The 21,940-nt window shown below is 36.3% G+C and overlaps 1 protein-coding gene across 3 annotated transcripts in view; it reads left to right on the top strand.

Annotated features, from left to right (window-relative positions):
- Positions 1-21,940, top strand: part of SATB2 (SATB homeobox 2) — a 193,590-nt gene that overhangs the window by 26,678 nt on the left and 144,972 nt on the right. For all 3 annotated transcript variants that reach the window (XM_040475780.1, XM_040475779.1, XM_040475778.1), the window contains one exon: positions 3,391-3,567. In XM_040475780.1, coding sequence (XP_040331714.1) covers positions 3,391-3,567 — 177 coding nt within the window. The remainder of the gene's footprint in view (positions 1-3,390; positions 3,568-21,940) is intronic.

Genomic DNA, 21,940 nt, shown 5'->3' with positions numbered 1-21,940 from the left:
CTTTCTTTCTTTCTTTCTTTCTTTCTTTCTTTCTTTCTTTCTTTCTTCTCTCTTTTTGCCTGGAGTAAGTGGCATTGGCAGGGGGAAAAATGGAGTGTGTGTGTGTGTGAATATATATATATATATATATATATATATATATATATATATATATACCTACTCATCCTTTTATCATTTTCTTTTCCAGGGATTTGCTGTTTTTAAGTTTTTAAAACCTATGCCTTAATTTTCTTCTTCTTCCCACTTGACCCCTAGTGTACTATTTTACTATTTTTTATTTCTCTTGTCATTGTCATTAGTAACCACACCTATGTTTCCTCTTCTTTTGTAAAAATTGCATTTCATTGTAAACATTTCATAATTGCTTAGATCTATGGAATTCAAGTAAAAATGTACATTTTTCTAGGGGTTAAATATAACCTCTTTATTTTTTAGTGTCTCATATATATGTGCTTTCAGAGTAAATTCTGTTGTCATATGTTTCTGGTTAATATTGTTTTGTTTTATAAATGACCTCCAAGTCCTTTTTTCTTTCTTTCTTTCTTTCTTTCTTTCTTTCTTTCTTTCTTTCTTTCTTTCTTTCTTTCTTTCTTTCTTTCAAAGTAGGTGATGCCTGTGATGGATGGGTGCTTGCCTTTTGACTGTAAGGAGTTATTGCTATCATGTCAGATAACAACTGCTTTCTGTAATCACAGAACTAAAATGTGTAGGAAATATTTTGGTAACTGACACTTTCAAAACGTAAGTTCCTAAATGGTAGAGAGCCCTGTGCTCTAATGTCATATTTTGTATCTCACTCGTTGAACTGTTAATATTATTTCTAAAAATTGATAGGGTCTTGAGTCTTTTGCAGTTGACCATAGACTTGAGGAAGGTTTATGGTTCCTAAGTAATGGATACATGATAGGTTATGGAGCAACTGGATTTACTTAAAGGCCTTATCTGTGACTCCCAGATGTGTGACACTCAGATGTTGACATTAGGAACTGCACATGGATTTTCAGCACTGAAACTTATGTACACATAGGTGTTAGTGGTGAAGTATAGCTTGGGGCACCACTGACTACATGGCCCTATGTGTGCATATGCTTAAATCATTAAAAATAGAAATCAACCTGCTTCCTTGGACAAAGATCATATACCAGTCTGTAAGAGTTACAAGGTCTAAATGGGGGCTATTCCCTGCTGGTGAGGACTCTGATGAAAAGGTCCTATAAAATGCCATTATGCCTGCTTAGGAAGATTTTACAATACCTTCAACAGCATTTAGGGCAGGAGCCATGTCAGACTTGTTCCTACTTGTATCCCTAAAGCCACAGGGGATGCCTGGCACACAATAGGTGTCCAGGGAATAAAAATTGGATAAATGAATGAGCACAAAGATAATTTGAAGGAAATTTAATTTATATTATTCATTTCACGTGTTACATACATTTGGGAATAAATTGGGCATAAATAAACATTTGATATGCCATTACTGGCCACAGCTTTAAAAAATATTTTATAAGGCACCATGTGGCCAGGCTAAATTCCCTTGTTCGTCTAAAACAATCAGTTCGCTCCATCCTTGTTTCCTATTTTCCATAAATCTATACCATGGATACTGTATTTGCTACAAACAGTAATGCTCCCTTACTGTTCTTAAGAGCAAATACAGAGTCTGTAGTTGTCCAGGGGATAGTTTGGTGTGACTTGTTAGCCTGTTGTGCTGGCTTAATAATAATTACCATGATCCTTAGTGATAACAGTTCTTAATGAGTGTTATTATTGTTAATAATGATTATATTTAATAATTACACCCTATACTTATTATCTTTAATAATAATAATTAGCACATGGGAACCAGTGGCACCATTGTATTATCTTTAGAACAAAAATCTACATCTGTGAGCTGGCAGTTTGCAGTGTCTGCTCCCACCCTCTGCTTTCCAGATCAGAGTGAGTCAGGAGGCTGCTAGGGTCTAGGCAACGGGAGGGGCTTCTAGAAGAACTGTGCAGTCCTGGTGTCACAGGCGGGACTCCCATACCTCATTTACCCAGAAGTCTTATTTTTAGTGTAAAGTGCCTTCAGCAATGACCAGCTCGTTGTCCACCACCCCATCTCTCAGCCTGCCCACCTATTCTTCATAACTTTTGTGTTTTTTTGCACAAAGAGAGAAGACCCAGAACAGATCTTCTTCTATAAAGTACTAACTTGTGTGAATTACGTGGGGCAGAGTCCATGTTTATTACTTGTATGTTGGTAAAACTTTGATCTTCTTATGCCTTGGCTATGTTTAGATTTAAATGCCTGTATGACTTTTTTAAAAATAAAAAACAGTTTATAAAAAAATCTTTGGCGAATTAAACATTTTTTAGCTTTTCACACTTTGATACAAAGCAGAGAAATATTTCAGTGACAACAGATTTCAACAGATTTTCAACTAGACTAATTTGCTTTATTCTCTAGGGTAGTTTACTTCTTTTCCCTGAAAACACAAGAAGAGATAGTTCCCTTTGTAGTGGTAACTGGTGTTAGTATATAAAATAATAACTTAAAGAGTTTTACATGTGGATGCATATTTTGATACAAGTTAAATGTCAGTTAAGATTTTCAGGAGCAGGGTATTTTCAGGCTAATTGATGCCCTATTTACCAAGATGTAGAAAAATAAAAGCTATAAAAGGGACTTTTAAAAAGTTCCTATTGACAGGCACCTGGGTGGCTCAGTGGTTGAGCATCTGACTCCTGATTTCGGCTCAGGTTATGATCTCACAGTTCATGGGTTTGAGCCCCACGTGGGGTCTGTGCTGACAGTGCAGAGCCTGCTTGGGATTCTCTCTGCCTCTGCCCCTCCCTCACTTGCGTGCTCTATCTCTCAAAAACAAATAAATAAACTTAAAAAAAAAAGTTCCCATTGACTTTCTTGTACATATTCACATGATAGCTTAGACCGTGAAATCAAATATGCCTCTCTACTAGGTCTTTTATATTTACAGACAGAAGCAAATCTGATCTGGAAATACTAGTCCTGATTGACAGTTAATGGTGAAACCATAGACATGAAGGATGTAAGGGTCTAGAAGGTCACCTTGACCTCAGCTATATGCCGGCTGTGGAGTTAGGGTCTCAGTCAGGACACCTCATTGGTGCACTCCACTTTTTAATGACTGGAATCTGAGGGCTTCTGCCATCGCCCGAGGCAATTCTGCTGCAGTCTGAGAGTAATAAGGAAGGGGAAAAACATCCCCAGCTTTCCCATTAGACCCATCCAACTAAGAGGCTTGTTTAATCTAAACCATTGTCGATCACAGATGAGTAACTTTTATAACTGCCTCTTCCCTTCTCATCATGGTGACTGAGATTTGCTTTGTAATATTTGTGTTTTGCTCTTGAATTTTGTCTCTCCAGGTTTGATGATTCCTGTCTTTTGTGTGGTGGAGCAGTTGGATGGCTCTCTTGAATATGACAACAGAGAAGAACATGCAGAGTTTGTCCTGGTTCGAAAAGATGTGCTTTTTAGCCAGCTGGTGGAGACCGCGCTCCTGGCCCTGGGGTACTCCCACAGCTCCGCAGCTCAGGCACAAGGTATTAACACATATCCCCTTTCTCCTCCCCACGCCTCGTTGTGTCAAGATTTGAGGAAGAATGTGTTTCCTGAAATAATTCTCCAAACATGGGTTGGAGGAGAATGGTCAGATTTAACATCTTTTCCAAACAGTGAATAGCAGAACGTTTCTTGCTGAGTTTTGTTTTCTGGTTGCTTTGGGAAATATTTGACCGGCACCTTTAGAGCCACCAAAATAAACTTGCATTTTAAAGTGATCATCATAGGGTTTTTTTGGCATGGAAAGCTCTGTTACTTTCTCTAAGTCCCAAAACTGGTGTTCTCAGAGCGTTGAGATGTTTGATCCTAACTTCTCCAAACTTTAATACGTGATTTATAAGCTTTCAGTTTTCTAAATTTATTTATTGCTTTGCGCCTATAGCTTCTGCACTTTACAATTAGCTTTTAATTAAGTAGAAAAAAAATGGGTACATTTTATCATACTTTTGTTATCTTTGAAAACTGCTCTGTAGTTTTAGTGTAGTCCATTCAGTAAAAAACAAAAAAACAAAACAAAACAAAAAAACTCCCCTCAGTGTCTTTGTGATCAATTCACTGTATCTATGTAATTAAGTATTAAAATTGCATCATCATTTCTGCACGTTATCGTAGAGCACTGGGGAGCACATTGTGAGTTTCTGTTGCTTCACTCTGCAGCATAGCCCATTGTTCTTTCATGGCAGAGAACTGACAAAAACAAAAAACAAAAAACAAAAAACAAAAACATCCCCCAAACCTGGGAAAATGGAAGAAAACTTTTTGACCCAGTGGAATGATTATTATTGTATTTCAGCTGAAATGACTGAATCCTATAGTTTATGATAATCCTTATAACCGAAGGAAAGCAATAGGTTACCTCCAGGTCTCGCTTTGCATATTCATTTTCTATATTACTATTCTTACTTAACTTTTGTGTATATGTGCCACAGATTTTTGCAACTTTTTTTTTTTATGAGCCCCTTGTCAAAGCCTCCATTTATTCAGATGAGGAAACTATGAGAGATTAAACAATACATACAAAGTTTACAGGTAAGGCAACCAAGGACATGGGATTTAGTATCCAAGCTCTTGACTGATTCTGTAAGCAGATCATCACTGTTTGAAAAATGTTTCAGTCTTTAAATTAGATTGTAATTCTACCAAGAAAGCAGCCCATCTGAAACCAGGGGTCAAGAATGTTTTCCCAGGGCAGGTGGTACCCCGTGGATTATTGGAAGTCTAAGTGTGGTCTGAATCTGTGTGATTGGCCTGTCGGGTGCAGTGATAACAGCTGAATTGTCCAGCGCATTGCTTTCAGAGCAGTGTGATAAAGGATGATTCATTTCCTTTTTTTCTTGTGTAAGGGATTCAAGATTTAATCCCGAGCAAATTCCATACCGGGCACCCCTGCTTTTATTTTATGCTATTTGCCTGAATGAAATAAAGGAATCCCCCCATCGCCCCCACCCCCCTCCGAAACTTTTCATGCCATTTTAAGGATATTTTTTTCTGAATGTAAAGGTCACTGTATCCCACTGCTTGCATCCTGGTGTGCCAGCTTCCTGTTTGACAGGGCTATCCATCTCCGTTAGCACGGCTGCTCAACGCGCCGTGAGCTCACATGTGGAGCACAGAGCACTAAGTGGCCAAGATTTGATTCTTGGCACATGCTCAGGGAAGGGACTCTAAGGAAATTTGCACTAGGGAGCCACACTGTTCCATTCAGTGATGTGGACTCAGAGTTCTGCCCACCAAGGTGAGATAGATACACTAGCAAGGGATATGGCCTACAGTGGAGGATTAAACAGGAGAAAAGTCAAAAGCAAATATTTGTTTCCCCAAAGTTTTTGAAAACCAGGACTAAAAAATACTGAATATTATACATTTAAAAAGTTGACTCAACATTCTGAAGGTGCTCTAGATCATAGATAATACTTTATTTTGTAGGTAAACAAAAGTTTTAGCACTAGGTCTTGTACTATAATTTCAGAGGGGGAAAATGCTGTTTGTTTAGTTTTAAATTAGGCTGCTGATCTCTGTTTTGGGTAAATGGAAGAACTTGGCAATTGTTTATTTTGAAATGACTGTATTAGATCTCTGTTGTCATTTTTAGATCATCAAACGTATGCAGTTTGTTGCATGTTTATTATAGACCAAACAGAATGTAGCATGAGACTGGTCATTTGTGTGCTGGGCAAACAGCAGAGCGACAGAAAGCTAGAAAAGGAGGTAGAACAAAATATAACTGTATATTCGAAATCTGACTTTCTATGCATCTAGTTTTCTGTTTTCTTTTGTTTTGGTCTTGTTTGTGTGTTTGTTCATTGTTTAGATAATTTCTCCAAGATAGGGATGTCATTGGATGACCTAGCAAATCCATCTGCAGTGGAGAAACTGAACGTTTCTGAACCTCTTCTTCCTGTGTTAGAAAAGTTGGGCAGAACTAAACTGTAAGGAGAGTGGGTTGCTTGAGCCTATTTTAAAAATTGAGGTTCTTGAAACATGATTTTTTTATTGTGACGTGACCAGAAAAGAGTTTCAATAATTGAATTAGATAGGACTCAGATTGCCTTGAAAAGAGAAAATATATTAGCAATGTCATTATTTTGGAGTGATACCTTACCCTAATGACAAGGCAATGAACCCATGGTTTTGTGAGCATGGGATAGTTAATTTTTTTTTTTTTTTTTTGAGAAGGCATTCCCTCCAAGCGAGCTGAAGAGGCTTTATTAAGAAAGATATTTGCTTCTAAAGGATGACAGAAATTCCACTAAAATGCAATTCAAGGATTTCCAACACCACCACCACATCCCCCAGGCTTTATTTGAAGCTACATATTGGTACTTGAGAAATTAAGGGCAAAAAATACTGTTATAAATGACGGGCACAGTGTTTCTAACTGAGTCCAACCGTTTATTTCCCAGGACACATACCATTAGCTCTCTGTGATTCTCAAGGATGAGAGATGCAGGACACATCTGACCTGCTGTTTTGCATATGCAAAAGATGGCAGGTGTTTTGCTTTTCCTAGAGTAGGTAGCCTAAGATCTAATAAACAGCAGGCACAGTTTATGGTGGATCATGAGTCCATATCTCTGAATCTAAAGTCTTCTAGTTTTGGAAGAGGAGTGTTAACTTAGGAACTGTTCCCTCAAATTATACTCATTCCCTTTCTTCTTTCTTCTTTCCTTTTCATCCTTTCAGTTCTGCCCCATAACGCTTTTGGTAATAGCTAGGGATCTCTCCATGTCATTGACTGTTCTTTATCATACCGATCAAGTAGCTATTCATAGTTGATAATGTGGATGGCGGATTTGGGGAAGTGGCAGTGATGGTGACTTGATTCCTCTCTGTGCACATTTGACTAAATTTGTAAGTGATCATCTTCTCTCTTTCCTGCGTCCTGTAAATTTTAAAGTAACTTTTAGAATTTTATTTATATATATTTTTATTGAGACATAATTGACATAAATATATTAGTTTCGGGTATATAACGTAATGATTTGATATTTGTGTATATTGTGAAATACTTACCCCAGGAAGTCTAGTTAGCATCCGTTGCCACATGTAGTTACAGAATTTTTTTTCCTTATCATGAGAACTTTTAAGATTTATTCTTTTGACAACTTTGAAATATGCAATACAGTATTATTAACTATAGTCACCGTACTGTACATTATATCCCTGTGACTTATTTGTTTTATAACTAGAAGCTTGTACCTTTTGACTTCCTTCACCCATTTTGCCCACCCCCACCTCTGGCAACCATCAATCTGTTCTCTGTATCTATAAGCTTGGTTTTTGAAACTAAAAAAAATTTTTTTAAGATTGCACTTATAAATGAGATCATATGGTATTTTTCTTTCTCTGTTTGACTTCTTTCACTTAGCATCATGCCCTCAAGTTCCATCCGTGCTGTCACAAATGACAAGATTTCTTTCTTTTTTATGGCTCAGTGATTTTGTATGTGTGTGTGTGTGTGTGTGTGTGTGTGTGTATACACCACATTTCCTTTAGCCATTCATCCATTGATGGACATATAGATTATTTCCAAGTCTTGGCTATTATAAATAATGCTGCAGTGAACATGGCCGTTCATGTATCTTTTCAAGTTAGTGTTTTCTTTTCTTTGGATGAATACCCAGAAGTGAGTGCAATTGCTGGATCACATGGTAGTTCTATTTTTAATTTTTTGAGAAACCTCTGTATTTTCCATAGTGGCTGCACCAATTTACATTCTCACCAACAGTGCACGAGTATTACCTTTTCTCCATATCCTTGCCAACACTTGTTATTTCTTGTTTTTTAGATAATATCCATCCTAACAGGTGTCAGGTGGTATCTCATTGTGGTTTTGCATTTCCCTGATAAGTAGTGGTGTTGAGTGTCTTTTCATGTACCCCTTGCCAACTATATGTCTCCCTTGGAAAAATGTTCAGATCCACTGCCCATTTTTTAATCATATTGTTTGTTTTTTTGCTATTAAATCTTATGAGTTCTTTATATATTTTGGATATTAGCCCCTTATCAGATATATAACTTGAAAATATTTTTTCTCATTCACTGGGTTGCCTTTTCATTTTGTTAATGGTTTCCATTGCTGTGCAGAAACTCTTTAGTTTGATGTAGTCCCGCTTGTTTATTTTTGCTTTTGGTGTCAAATCCAAAAAATCATTTCTAAGACCTATGTCAGGGAGCTTACTGCCTGTGTTTTCTTCTAAGAGTTTTATGGTTTTAAGTTTTATATTCAAGTCTTTAATCCATTTCGAGTTAATTTTTGTGTATGGTGTAAATTAGTGGTCCAGTTTCATACTTTAGCATGTGGCTGTCCAGTTTTCCCAACATATATATTGAAGAGACTGTGCTTTTTCCAATGTATATTCTTGGCTTTTCTATTGTGTATTAACCATATATGCGTGGGTTTATTTCTGGTCTCTCTATTCTGTTCCATTGATCTATATGTCTGTTTTTTAAAAATTTTTTTAAAGTTTATTTATTTTGAGAGAGAGAGAGAAAGAGAGAGGGAGGGGCAGAGAGAGAGAATCCCAAGCAGACTCCTTGCGGTCAGTGCGCAGAGCCCGATGTGGGACTTGAAACCACAAACCCGTGAAATTGTAACCTGAGCTGAAATCAAGAGGTGGATGCTTAACCAGCTGAGCCACCCAGGCACCCCTATATGTTTGTTTTAATGCTGATACCATATAGTTTACTATAGCTTTGTACGTAGTTTGAGATAAGGAGTGTGTTATTTCCAGCTTTGTTTTTGTTTTTTTAAGATTGTAAAATTTGTTTTTGACCAGAAAATTTTATTCAAAAATAAACAGGCAATGGGGCTCCTGGGGGGCTCAGTTGGTTAAGTGTCTGACTTTGGCTCAGGTCATGATCTTATGGTTCATGAGTTTGATCCCCGCATTGGGCTCTTTGCTGATAGCTCAGAGCCTGGATCCTGCTGCTCAGATTCTTTGTCACCCTCTCTTTCTCTTTGCTCCTCCCTGGCTCTCACTGTCTCTCTCTCAAAAGTAAATAAACATTAAAAAAAAATTTTTTTTAATAACGAAAACAAACAGGCTGAGCAATAAATAAGCAAAAATTTTTTCTGACTGGCTATTTTTGGGGTCATTAGTATATAAAAATTATGGCTTCAAGAGAAGGTGTATTACCATTTTCTTCTTGCTTATGTTGGAATAATTAAATTTATGCAGTCATTTAAAATATTTTTAAAAAGCGACACAAAAATGGATTTAATACCATGTTATGTGAATCAAGCAGAGTGCCAAATACAGTCTCAATTATATAAAATTATTCATATATGCATAGAAAAAATACAAAGGAAATCTATTAAAATATCATAGTGTGAATAGTAGGATTAAAGTATGAAATTCTGGGGTGCCTGGGTGGCTCAGTCAGTTAAGTGTCCAACTTTGGCTCAGGTCATGATCTCATGGCTTGTGGGTTCAGGCCATGCATCAGGCTTTGTGCTGACAGCTCAGAGCTTGGAGCCTGCTTCGGATTCTGTGTCTCCCTCTCTCTCTGCACCCCACCCCCCTTGCTCTACTCTGTCTCTCTCAAGAATAAACATTAAAAAAATTTTTAAAAATAAAGTATGAAATTCTACTTTCTCCATGAATTCTGTCTCTCTCTTTTTAAAATGTTTATGCATTTATTTTGAAAGAGAGAGAGGGGCAAAGTGAGAGGGAGAGAGAGAATCCCAAGCAGGCTCTATGTTCAGCATGGAGCCTGATGCAGGGATCAATCTCACTACCGTGAGATCAAGACCTGAGCAGAAATTATGAGTCGGAGGCTTAACTCACCGGGACACCTAGGCTCCCCTCCATGAATGCTTTTTTTTTTTTTAAGTTTTAAAAAAATATTTATTTATTTTTGGGAGACAGACAGAGTGCAAGCAGGGGAAGGGCAGAGAGAGAGAGGGACACACAGAATCTGAAGCAGGCTCCAGGCTCCAAGCTGTAAGTACAGAGCCCAATGTGGGGCTTGAACCCACGAAGCGCGGGATCATGACCTGGGCCAAAGTCGGACACCTAACTGACTAAGCCACCCAAGCGCCCCATGAATGCTCTTAATAAGTGCGAATGTGTTAGTTCTACCTTATTACCCACTTTTGATAAGCAGTTCACTTTGTCCCTAATGTGTCTGTAAGTGTGAAAACTTGTGCATGATACAGATGTATTTCTGTTGTTTTTTCAGTTTAAAATGAAAAAAAAGAATAAGTCATGAATGAGTCCCTATGATGTATAAACAAACCAAGGAATTTCTTATAGTTTTAACAGTGCTAAGTAATATTAACTGAGCAATTATAATATGTCAGGCACTATTCTAAGAGATTTACATGTACTGACTTATTTAAATATCACGACAGCTTTTTGAAATAAATTATATGTTCCCCATTTCACAGATAAGGGAACAGGCAAACAAAGAAGAGAAGTAACTTTCCTGGGCACACAGGGCTATGGAAGGAAGAGCTGAGACCTGAAGCCCAGTGATCCAACTCCAGAGTCAGGGTTCTTAACCACAGAGCTGTGCTGTGATAGACCTGATCAGTGGAGTTTAGAGTTGGAGTAGGCATCAATTCTTATTTAATGCTTGCTCCTTACTCTTTGACATGAGCCCTGAAAGGCGGGACTTTTTAGATTGGGTGCTTACTGAACACATAAGGATTATATTTATTTCATAATGATTATACTTATTCCATAATGATAAATTATACATAGAGATACTTTTTTAGGCAAATGAGACAGCCTTCATTAAAAACAAACAAAAAAACCAAATCTCACAGAATTGTTGTCTATTGAAGCCAATTCCTAAAACTAGATACAAGGCCTATAGTAGGTTAAGTAATTCAAATATACTGTCCCTCCTTATTAGGAAGCCTAAATGATTCCTGATAGGAAAATAAAGCATATTCCACAGCAATTCTGATTTTCAAATTGATCAGCACTATTAAATTCCCACCATGTTCCTTTCATTATTCCAGGCTCTGGGGATAAAGAACTGAAAAAAAAATCTTGCTTTCATGGAGCTTACATTTGGTAGTTTAATAACATAAGAGAAGTTTAGTATGTGGATTATTAGTTGATTTTTGATCCTCTGAGCTCAAAAATGTTGAATACTGAGGTTCAGAGAATCGAAATGCATATAAAATTTATTTATAGTTTAGTGCTAATTTATAAATAAATGTTAGTTTTATTCTTGAAAAATACTCAAGAATTACTCTTCTTCTTGTCAGTTTTTGGAAGTACATGGCCAAATGGAAAATATGGGTTAAAATTTCCAAAAAATCCTTGCTTTATCTCCTTAAAGGAAAACTTTTTTTTTTTTGCCACTTCTCTCCACCATTGTCTCCATTTTTTATTTTTATTTTTTTACTTTTAAATGTTTATTTATTTTGAGAGAGAGTGTGCACAGGGGAGAGGCAGAGAGAGAGGGAGAGATAGAATCCCAAATAGGTACCACATTGCCCAACTCGGGCTCTATCTCACAAAACGTGAGATTATAACATGAGCCGGAATCAAGAGTTGGACGCCCAACCGACTGAGCCACTTAGACGCCCCTGTTGTCTCCGTTTTTTAAGATAGGGCCTGTTGTTCTGTGCTGACAGCCTGGAGTCTGCTTCAGATTCTGTCTCTCCCTCTCTCTCTGCCCCTCCCCTGCTTGCACTCTCTCTCTCTCTCTCAAAAATAAATAAACATTAAACAAAAATAAAAAAAATGATAGCCCTGTTGTTGGCTTTTTTATTGATGAAACTCTTATGTTCTTAGAGGCCCATTTTTTCAGAACACAACAGTGGCATCTGTGGTAAGCATTTAGTCAATGTTGGAAGAATGAACAAATGGATTGAAGGTATTATTTATTACCCTGGAGAAATACATGCAGTTCTAAAAAGTGCCAGTTTAATGTCATCAATAATTAGATTTGGGCTCTGAACTACAAACTGTTTTGTTCCCTTAAAACCGAGCGTTACATAGCACAGTGTGAAGTCTACATGAATTCAATAAATGTTTGCTGACAATGAAAACAGGTATTTTTAAGGTTCATTTTTACTAAACTATCCATGAAGATTTTTTTTCCTTGTGTGTCATTGTGAAGTTGGCTCCCATTCATGAATTAGCTATTTTTATCAGAAGTAAAATATAATTTGATTCCTTAGTGATCAGCATCGTCATTTCTAGATTTTTCCACGTCATCATTCCAAAGGCAGTGATGTTTTATCTATACTCATGGTGCCAAAACACTTCTAGTAATAATGTTTAGACTCAAAGAGCTATTTATTCAAAAGACACTTATGGGATTGCTGGGATCCAAATTCTTCGATCAAAACTTAGAGGTATTTTGTCAGTATTTATCCAGACCTCATCTTTGAAGGCGTTCTGTATAGGGAGAACAATTTACATCTGTGAACTAGAAATAATGATAAGAATAAATAGAATAAGATTCAAAACCAAAATAATAAGGATATGTTTTAAAGGAATGCCTTAATTTATTTTTACTTATTTATTATTGTTTTGTATATTATTCATTCATTTATTATTATATACTTTTCAGGGAATTAGCTTTATACAACATACTATTGGGAAGAACTTTACAAAGAAGCTACTTTTTGGGTAAATTTTAACATTAGAAATAAATATACTTTCATTTTAGATTGTTCGGTGCTTGAAATGCTTTCTTCTTTAATTCTCTAAAATGTTTATTCTGGGAACATGCAACATATACAAAATAGAGAGATTAAAGTAGTAAATAAATACTCGTGAATTTATCATCTGGCCTCAACATTTAGGAATTCATGGTCAGTCTTGTTTCATCTCTGTCCCTACCCACATCTTCCCCCTCTCCCACTAGATTATTTTAAAGCACATCCTAAACCTCATATTTTATCCATAAATATTTACTAAGTATCTCTTAATGATAAGGACTATCTTAAAAACATAACCACAAATAGTAGCATGACTCTTAAAAAACTCCTTAATGTTATGAAATATCCAATCAAGGTTCAAAAATTTCCCAATTATCTTATTATTTTCTTTTTAGTGTTTCTTTATTCAAATCAGAAGCCATAGAGATCTATATATTGCATTTGGCTGATGTGTTTCCTCTCATCCTCTTGAATTTTTAAAAATTCTTTTCTAAAACTAATGCTTGTCATGTTAATTCAGAATTATTTTGCTGAACTTAATGAAAGCCTTAACCTTATAAATGACTGCAAATACTATGATTTTAAATAAACAATTAGTAAACTCAATTATAACCTTGTAATGGAATTCAGAAAAATCACACTTTTTTTCTTTTTTTTTTTTTTTTTTTTGTAAGGGAAGATGCTTAAAAGGCATATGTTGTCTGGAGCTGAAAGATTTTTTTATGCTCTGAAAGTTTGACATTCTCCCCATTGAAAATGTTTAAAATGATCTCTTGCCTTGTATTGCTTTCTTGGTTTCTTTCTTTGGCTCTTGCTCTTTTTTTCCCCACTTTTCCTTCTTTAATTAAACTCTCATGTTTGGGAGTCTCTTAGCAGTTTTTTTCTTTATAAGGGCAATGTTGAAAAAAGGTGCATATTTAGAAATTTTAGGCCTTGGAGCAATCTTTTAACAAACAAACTGCTTTTTAAAAAATTCTGTGGCTCTCAAAAGAGAGCTAAAAAAGCTACCCAAAATTGCTGTTAACCATGTCTCAACCCTCATTAGAGCTGACTGGGCCAAAATATAAAACACTGCCTGTGCCGATACAAATCTCTAACAACACCCCTACGCTCTTCCCTCCTCTACTACATAAAATTAAATATTCATATATGCTTATTTACCTGCAAAAAGAGCAAAACCTGAAACACTACTTTTAAATGCCAAAGGAAGAGTAATGCTCATTTTACTTCCTTGTCCAATATATATTTAAGAATGAATATCTAATATAGATGTTTATAGTTCTGTATTCCTCGTATTTGTATTGGCACAAATATGTGTTATTTAAAATATATAGGTCAACTGACGGAATTACTGTCTATATGTAAATTTGTAGAGGATGAAGACCCTATTGGACTTGGACTTGATATGCAGGACTTCTAGCAGTTGAGTAGGAAGTACTTGATTAGAACTGTTAAGGGCAGTGAATTAAAAAAAAAAAAAAAAATTATCTGATCTCACTTTACCTTTGACCTTACAATTTTTACTTGAACATCCATTAAAAAAAATCATTATCAGTGAAGATAATTCATTTAGAAAACTAGCTCATTATTTCTTCCATGATGAGAGAAGTTTTTAGCAGTATTTTTAGTCAGCTATTTGTTGGGCCGTTTGCCATGGTGGCCGTTAGCTTTGGTGTATTTTTAAAATTGCTTTAAATCCCTCTTTTTAGACTTTAGGTGTTAATGTCCATGAGCTGAAGGGGGCTAATCATCTGAGTTCCATGTTCTGGCATTCCTGTAAAATGATCTAGGTTAAACAGATTGACCTACAGTGATATACAGCTTTTATTTAATAATTAAAGTATATGTCATTAAAAATATATAGCTTTGAGGAGTTATGAGTAGGAAAGCTACAACCTAAAATTGGTGATAGTGTGATACAATTTATATTGTGATTAATTTTTTATTCTGTTCCTTCTAAAGTATAACTGTCTTTTACCAATATATAGATTTTAAATGTAAGGTTGTCATTTCCTGAAGACTCGGGTCCTTCTGTGCTTTAAGAAGCACAGATATAGTACAGATTCTATTCAAGAAACTCATTTAATAAAGAGCATATTCATTAAATGAATTCATTTACAAATGCTTCAATAGATAGTGCTATTACTTTTTGAGTAGATCTTTTATATGAAAAGTTCTCTATTGATACGAATCTCAGTCTTGGTGCTATAACATATTTCAACTCTAAGTAAAGCCTATTTTGACATTCATGATAGACAATAAAAAATTCTTGTCCATATAGCATTTTGTAATATTAAAATGCTTTTTTAAAATTCCCTACTTCCCTTTTTTCTTTTTTGAATGGATAAGAGCTCTGTCATCTACATCTTATAATTTTAGTTAATTCTTTGCAAAATTGTGAAATTTCAGAATGGTAGATCTTTTACTTATATTAGTGTACATTTTACATTTGTACTTTGGATAGCCAAATTTTCTCAGATACACTATTATTGTATTTTAAGATTATGGTGAGAGTTCAACTCAATATTCATTCATCTGCGTAGCATCCGTTAGCAGGCAGTTTATTCATTATTTATTGAGGTACTTGGCACACGAAGTGGTACCCTGAGATGTCAGGGACCTCTTTTATCTGCAGTGTGATAGAGGACAGGTTCAGCGGTGGTGGTGGGAGGCAGGGATGAAAAGCATCCTGCTGGTCTTTTGGTCACTCTGGCCACCCTGGTTTTGTTTCCAAGGTGCTAGATAGATTTCACATGATTGTGATAAGCATTTAAAACCCCATCAGTTTGCAACTCATTTTTTTTTTTTTTTTTTTTTTTTTTTTATGGTAGCTTTGGGAGCTCCAGAGCGAGTGCCATTTGGTTGCTCAAAAGCAGTGATTGGCAAATTTTTTTGTGTATCAGTGAGAGAAGACACAGACACCTCTGCCTTTCTAGTTTTGGTTTGAGGAAATATCACCCAGGACAGAACAGCAAATCTGTGCTACTGTTTTACAAGCTCGTTACTGGGGTTTGAAAAGATTGCTGCAGGCTATATGCAAATCATGCCCGAGGTTCCTCTCCGTTTCTCCCTCGCATTCGGCAGAGAGATAAATCCGACATATTCCTTCTGTCAGTTTTGTAAATCAGAGAATGAGACTCTGGAAAGTTCATAGCCCAGGCAAACCTCTATCCTCAATAATTTGGCTCTACAAAGTCTAATAACCTCCCAGATAAAAGCTGGGCCTACCATCGTGGGAGCAGATTAAGAGGGCAGTCTGTTCTTGATCAAAAGCTCTGAGCAGTTTTACCAACTTCAGATGGTGGTTCTTCTTGAGAGTATGTTGCACAGCCACAGCAATAAATAACAATTTGAAATGTCTTGTTTTATTATTAAGAATACAGTGATTCCTTGTGGGGTGGAGAAAAGACTTCTTTGAAAGGGGGCCTGCTTTAGATACTCTGCAATAGAAAATATATCAGAATTATTTGGAAAAATAAAAAAAGCTCTTTATTAAGATCTTTAGTTTCTTGGGCACCATTGGAAGAAATGTGATTGAGTTAACTGTTCCATTTTATGGAGAGGAAAGCTGCAAAGAAAGTTTTAAAAATCACATCTTAATTCTCCACTTTTTGTCATTCATTCATTTAACAAATGTTTTGTGTCAGACATTGTTCTAAGTGTTGGGGACACAGCAAAGAGCCAAACATAATGCCCCTGTCTTCAAGGTACATTCCAGTAGGGGACATAAAAAATAAACCATAAATATATAATAACATGTTAGGTAGGACCTGACATTATATTACGCTATGTTGACCTTATTCTCCCCACCTTGTCTGTAAGGGAGTTTGGCAAATTTAGGCTTCTCCTGAGCCAGAACAAACTTGAAGATATTGAATGGGGTTTGAGGATTAAAAATAAAATGATGTGGGCACTTAAAAGGTGAAATCTCGGTTTTCTGAAAAATTTACCTGTGTGGACTGTTCCATTTTTGGTATAGGATAAATGTAATATCATCAGAATTAGCTTATTATTAAGCCATGGTGTAATTTTTTTTTGAAAGCAACTGACATTTTCACATGATAGAATGTTACAAATGTATTTAATAAAATGGATATTATTAATAGATACTAAGCACCAATATTATGTACTTTTTCTGTACTAGCCTCTGTTCTAGGTGCTCCACATGTATTCACTCATTCAATCCTTATAATAACCCCATGAAGTACATAATATCATTGTCCTCATTTTACCAATGAGGAAACGGAGACACTCCGAGGTCCATTTACCTCAGAGAGGTAAAAAGCTTGGCTGACACCAAAAACTGGCTCCAGGGAATGTGTACTTAACCAGCATCCCGCTCAGCAGCATTATGTTTCTAGACTGTGAATTTAGTCTACAGTTCAAACTGATACTAACTATAGTTTACAGGCACGAACCAAAGATTGACATTTTGGAATTGGTAACTGAACATATATGTTTTTAAATTGAGTGGGGAGCTTGTTTTGAGTTTAAATAACAAAATTGAACTTGCTGTCTTGGGATGGCATTTTATGAGAACTTATTTTATGAGACCCCATTTGTGTATATCTAAGCGCCTTGTAAACTTACAAATTAAAATAAAAACTTTTTCTAATAGTAAACCAATGCTTGTTAGTTATAGAAAACTAAAAAATGCAGAAAAGTAGAAAAAAGAAAAAAAATGCTGGCGGACCAACCTGGAGATAAATGTAGGTAACATTTGCAGGCATTCCCCTTTAGTTATGGTTTAAAGCATTCTTTTGCATAGTTGGGTTGTATATACGCAATATTTTCCCTGAATATTATAATGTATGATTTACATATTTCGTATTGCTTTTAGTACTGCAAAATAGTAAAGCTTTTGGTTTTCAAATCAAATGTAAAACATTAGCTTTCTTTTGATTATCTAGAAGGATTTAGAAGCCATCAGTAAATTAGGAGGTGTTAGGTACAGACAATGCCTGGTTCAGTGGCTGGACAATCAGAATAATTTATTCCCACATTTATGTGAGAATATCATTTTTGTCTTACTTGGTTCATTGCAGGTGAAAGGCCAGTTATTAAAAAAGAAATTGACATTGACCTGCTTTCTTTTTACCTTTGCCTTGTGGTAAAGTTTTTTAATGTGGTACAAGAGTAAAAAGACATTGTGTCATTCAGAAAACTTCAGTTAATTAATTTCATGTTTTGTTTTTATAATAGTCTTATTCTTACCCACATTTTGGTCTTTTCTCCTCTTAAAAAAAAACACATACACAGCATTGTGTGGGCTGGTTACTGAGTGCTTACTAGTTTTACAATGACAGTCCTGTGTTAAAGATGTCCCTTGGTCCAGGAATTAATAACTGATGACAGTTTGTCTATTTTTTAGCTTCTGGATTTCGCTATGTGCAGTAGGATGGAGATTTTATGAAAGAGTCATTGGGGGAAACTCTTAGGGAAGATTTTTCCTGTGCTTGAATTGATTTAGTGTAGCCCTCTATTGGAGGTAGGGGATTTGTCAAACAAATCATGAATGCTCCCATACCTGCAGGAGCAGTGGGTTGTGATCCCTCTTGGTTGTTTGTTTCTAGTGGGCCTCAGATCCCGCTGGGCGTGGAAAAGAGATGAGCAGCTCTCTCTCTCCCTTCTGTATTTTAAGGTTGTAAGATTGACCCAACTTCTTTCCATAGTCTTCCCTGTAGCTTAGCAGGTATGAGATAGTCTAGTTAGAATTCACATGTATTTGGCCACCTACCCTGCACGCCTTCCCAATAGTATCATTGGCACCATGCGGATCGACATCTTCCTCTGTGCTTTTCTGGACTCATTTAGCCCACACTGATTCCTGTCCTCAGAGGTAGGGATCATTCCCTTCCCATGTGATTTTCGTTGGTGGCCCTTGGATAGTGAGAAGTTATTTGCTTTCAATAAACATTCAGGTGGGCTTTATAATAGACATAGCAAAGATTGGTGAGGATTTCTGTAACTCAGATAAGCTATTGAAATGTACTCATGTGACCAAAATACCAAGTTATATGAAAGAGTTTTAATTATGAAACCAGTGTCTCATTATGATAAAAATAAATGCATAAATCTAAGATGGCTTATGTAACAGATTAAGTTATAATTTGCTGCTGTATTTCTTTTGTACTTGTAAACCCTGATGGATATTACAGTGTACCCATTTGCAGTTTAAACTAATGCAATGGAGATCAACAATTGCTTTTCTGTCTTAGTATTAAGAGGAGAGTCCTGTTGTGACTCATGATAAGATTATGAATTTATCTGGGTCTGTCAGCAGGTAAATTGAAAAGAATGGTGGGGAGGGCACCTAACTGGCTCAGTTGGTAGGGCATGCGACTCTTGATCTTGGGGTCATGAGTTTGAGCCCTGTGTTGGGTGTAGAGATTACTTAAAAAAGAATGGGCCCAACTCTGTTGTAAATCAGTGAAATTAAGACACTTGTGGGGCTGGTGTGCTGTTCTGGGAGACTGAGGTGTCCGTGCTGAAGAGGGGATCTTGGCCACGTTGTCTTGAAGTTTACTAAAATAACTAATTTATCACCCATACGAGGACCTACCAGTAGGACTTATTTCTTTTGTCTCTCATGGAAATGCCTCAGTATTAGTCAATAAGACATAGTCTTGTGTTTTCATGGATGTTTAGTTCTTAAAAAAAAAAAAAAAAATGAAGTGTCCATTTCGGCTAATTATAATGCTAGCAAACACAGAGTTTACTGTGTGCCAGGCATTGTTCTAAGTATGTTACACATGTAAACTCATTTAATGCTCACAAAACATGTGTGACATAGGTACAGTTACCTACATTTCACAGCTGAGGAGACTGATGCACAGAGAGGTTAGCTGAGTTTCCCTGGGGCACACAGCAAGTTAAGTGAGGGAGCCAGCATTCAACTGTGCAAACCCAGGCACTCTGCTGCTTGAAGCAGTGGCTTAGCCACCACACCCCTGCCTTTCTGTGGCATGATCAGGCATCCTTGTGATAGCGAATAGAAGTAAAAGCTTCCGTAGGCCTGACTTATATGACTAGACTAACTCATTAAAATGCTACATATTTCCCCCCCCTTTTTTCCTTTACTTATTTTGTTTTCTTCTCGTAGTAGGTTGGGAGATGAAGACTTTAAAGACATTACAAGTGCATTCTACTTAATCTGAAATATTTTGATGCTTCTGGAAAAGTGAGATGATTTAATTTCATATATAATTGCATGAAGAATTATAAATTATGTTTTCTAAAATACCTATGACACTAAACCACAAAATGAACAGATAAAACTGATTTGTTCTCTGACAAATCAAGATATATGGCAGTGTTTTCATTACAAGTGCCATTTGTGGGGACGGAGCAGCTGAGTGTGCCACAATATGACACAAACTGTTCCCAGGCAGCACTGCCTTCACGTGGGCATCCCGAGGTGATTTACAACACACACTAAAATTTTTTTTAAAACATGATGTCAAGCACAGCCCAGGTTGAACTTCTAAAGTCGTGGAATGCAGGTATATCTTTTTAATTGGCCTTCTTTGCCATGAACTTACTCTCCAGAAACAAGTTGTTTCATCCTGTAGAGAGAATGGGCCATTTTTAGGGCACTGGGGGTGGCATTTAGAAAATTCTTTCTTAAGTGCATGTAATAGTTTCCTGGAAGGTATGTGTTGACTTCTTCTGGAGGGTAATTTATTCATAGCAAGATTGAGTAAGAATTTTTTTTTTCTTCCACTGGACTAAAAACAGAGTGTGTTGTCAGAGGTCTCTGTGGTGGTATTAAGGCTAAAACTCAAAATTTGGATGTTGTGAGTTCAAGCTTTTCTCAAAGAACCTGTGTCCCCAAGCTGCCACAGTCATTTGTTTGTCCTAAATTTAAAAAAAGGCTTTGAAATATGTGGAACCAAAATAGTTCTGTTTGTAGTACCAGGGATTCTGGAAAAATAAGAGTGTCATCTTCTGTGTGGGAGAGATTGATACGTGTTGATTGCTGGTGGTACCGGATTTTGTTGGGCAGTGATGGATTTTTCACTGAGTCTGCCAGAATCACTCACCTGGTCCCCTTTGTGATCCATGAGAGCTAATTTGCGATGATGGGTGGGCAGGAGCAGTAGTGGGGAGCAGATCACTGGGTCAAAGATAAAAACAGAACCCCATAAGGCACATTTTGGTCAATTTTGTATCAGATTACAGCCCAATGAGTTCAGACCATAGGAGATGTTATTCTGTGTTGGTGGGGCTTGTGTTAGAATCTTTATGTCATGTTTTTTTTCCTAGATGTATTTTCTATCATGTGTAACCAAAAGTTGGCTGGAAACGGTTATTCAGGTTAAGTGTTAGAATTTATTAAACAAAGCATATAAAACAACCAATAGCATTGTACAACCTGGTGAGAATAGAGAAGTAAAAGCAGACTAAGATTTGAAAGTAAAAGTCACTGATAAAATTTCACAATTGTACGTTAGTTTTTTAAAAAAAATATATTTAATTTCCAACCTAATGAACATAAATGGTTAAAAGCATATTGACTTGCTAGTTTCTTTTCTTCAAGTCAGTTAGGAATTGGTCATGGTGGGCAGTCGATCCTGGTGGCTTAACTCCTCTGTCAGATCAGCTGAGAGCTGTGTAACATGTTGTAACAGTGGCAGTTGGGTGTTATGGAATCTGACTGCTGGGCTTTTAATACCACTTCCATTTCTATGACTGTCTGCCTCAGTTTCCTCATCTGTAAAATAGGGGTAATGATACTTCCCATGGAGGGTTGTTAGGAAGATTAAATTAATCCATACAAAGTGCTTAACACAGGGTGAGGGCTGGTTGCACATTAATTGCTATTACAATTATTATTGTCAATATTACTTTACAGTGCAGAAGCTAGATATGATATGTTAATTTCTTTTGTTTTCTGTAGCTTCCATTCGTAAAGCCTTTCATTCAAAGCTACTGGATGTGAATTACTGATTTTTTTTCTTTATCCTTTTGATTTTTGTAGAGTATAGAAAGAATAGATACTTTGATATTCATGTGTTTGGATCAGCAAAATCCTATTGCATGGCTCTTCACTAACTTGGGAAAGAATTGATTTCTTTATTATGGACAGAGCTTTGTGTATTACGTTGCCTCTTTCCAGTTTTTTTCAAAGCATTTAATATATATTTTATATATGCTGACAATGAACAGAACTTCCTCCAGGTTATCTGGTTGAAATTGTGTATTTTAAAAAATGAAATAGCTAT

Source organism: Herpailurus yagouaroundi, unplaced genomic scaffold (genome assembly GCF_014898765.1).
Source record: "Herpailurus yagouaroundi ecotype Mexico unplaced genomic scaffold, PumYag 140, whole genome shotgun sequence".
Lineage (NCBI taxonomy): Eukaryota > Metazoa > Chordata > Mammalia > Carnivora > Felidae > Herpailurus > Herpailurus yagouaroundi.
Note: the sequence above shows the minus strand (reverse complement) of the source record. Positions and strands in the feature narration are given on the sequence as shown.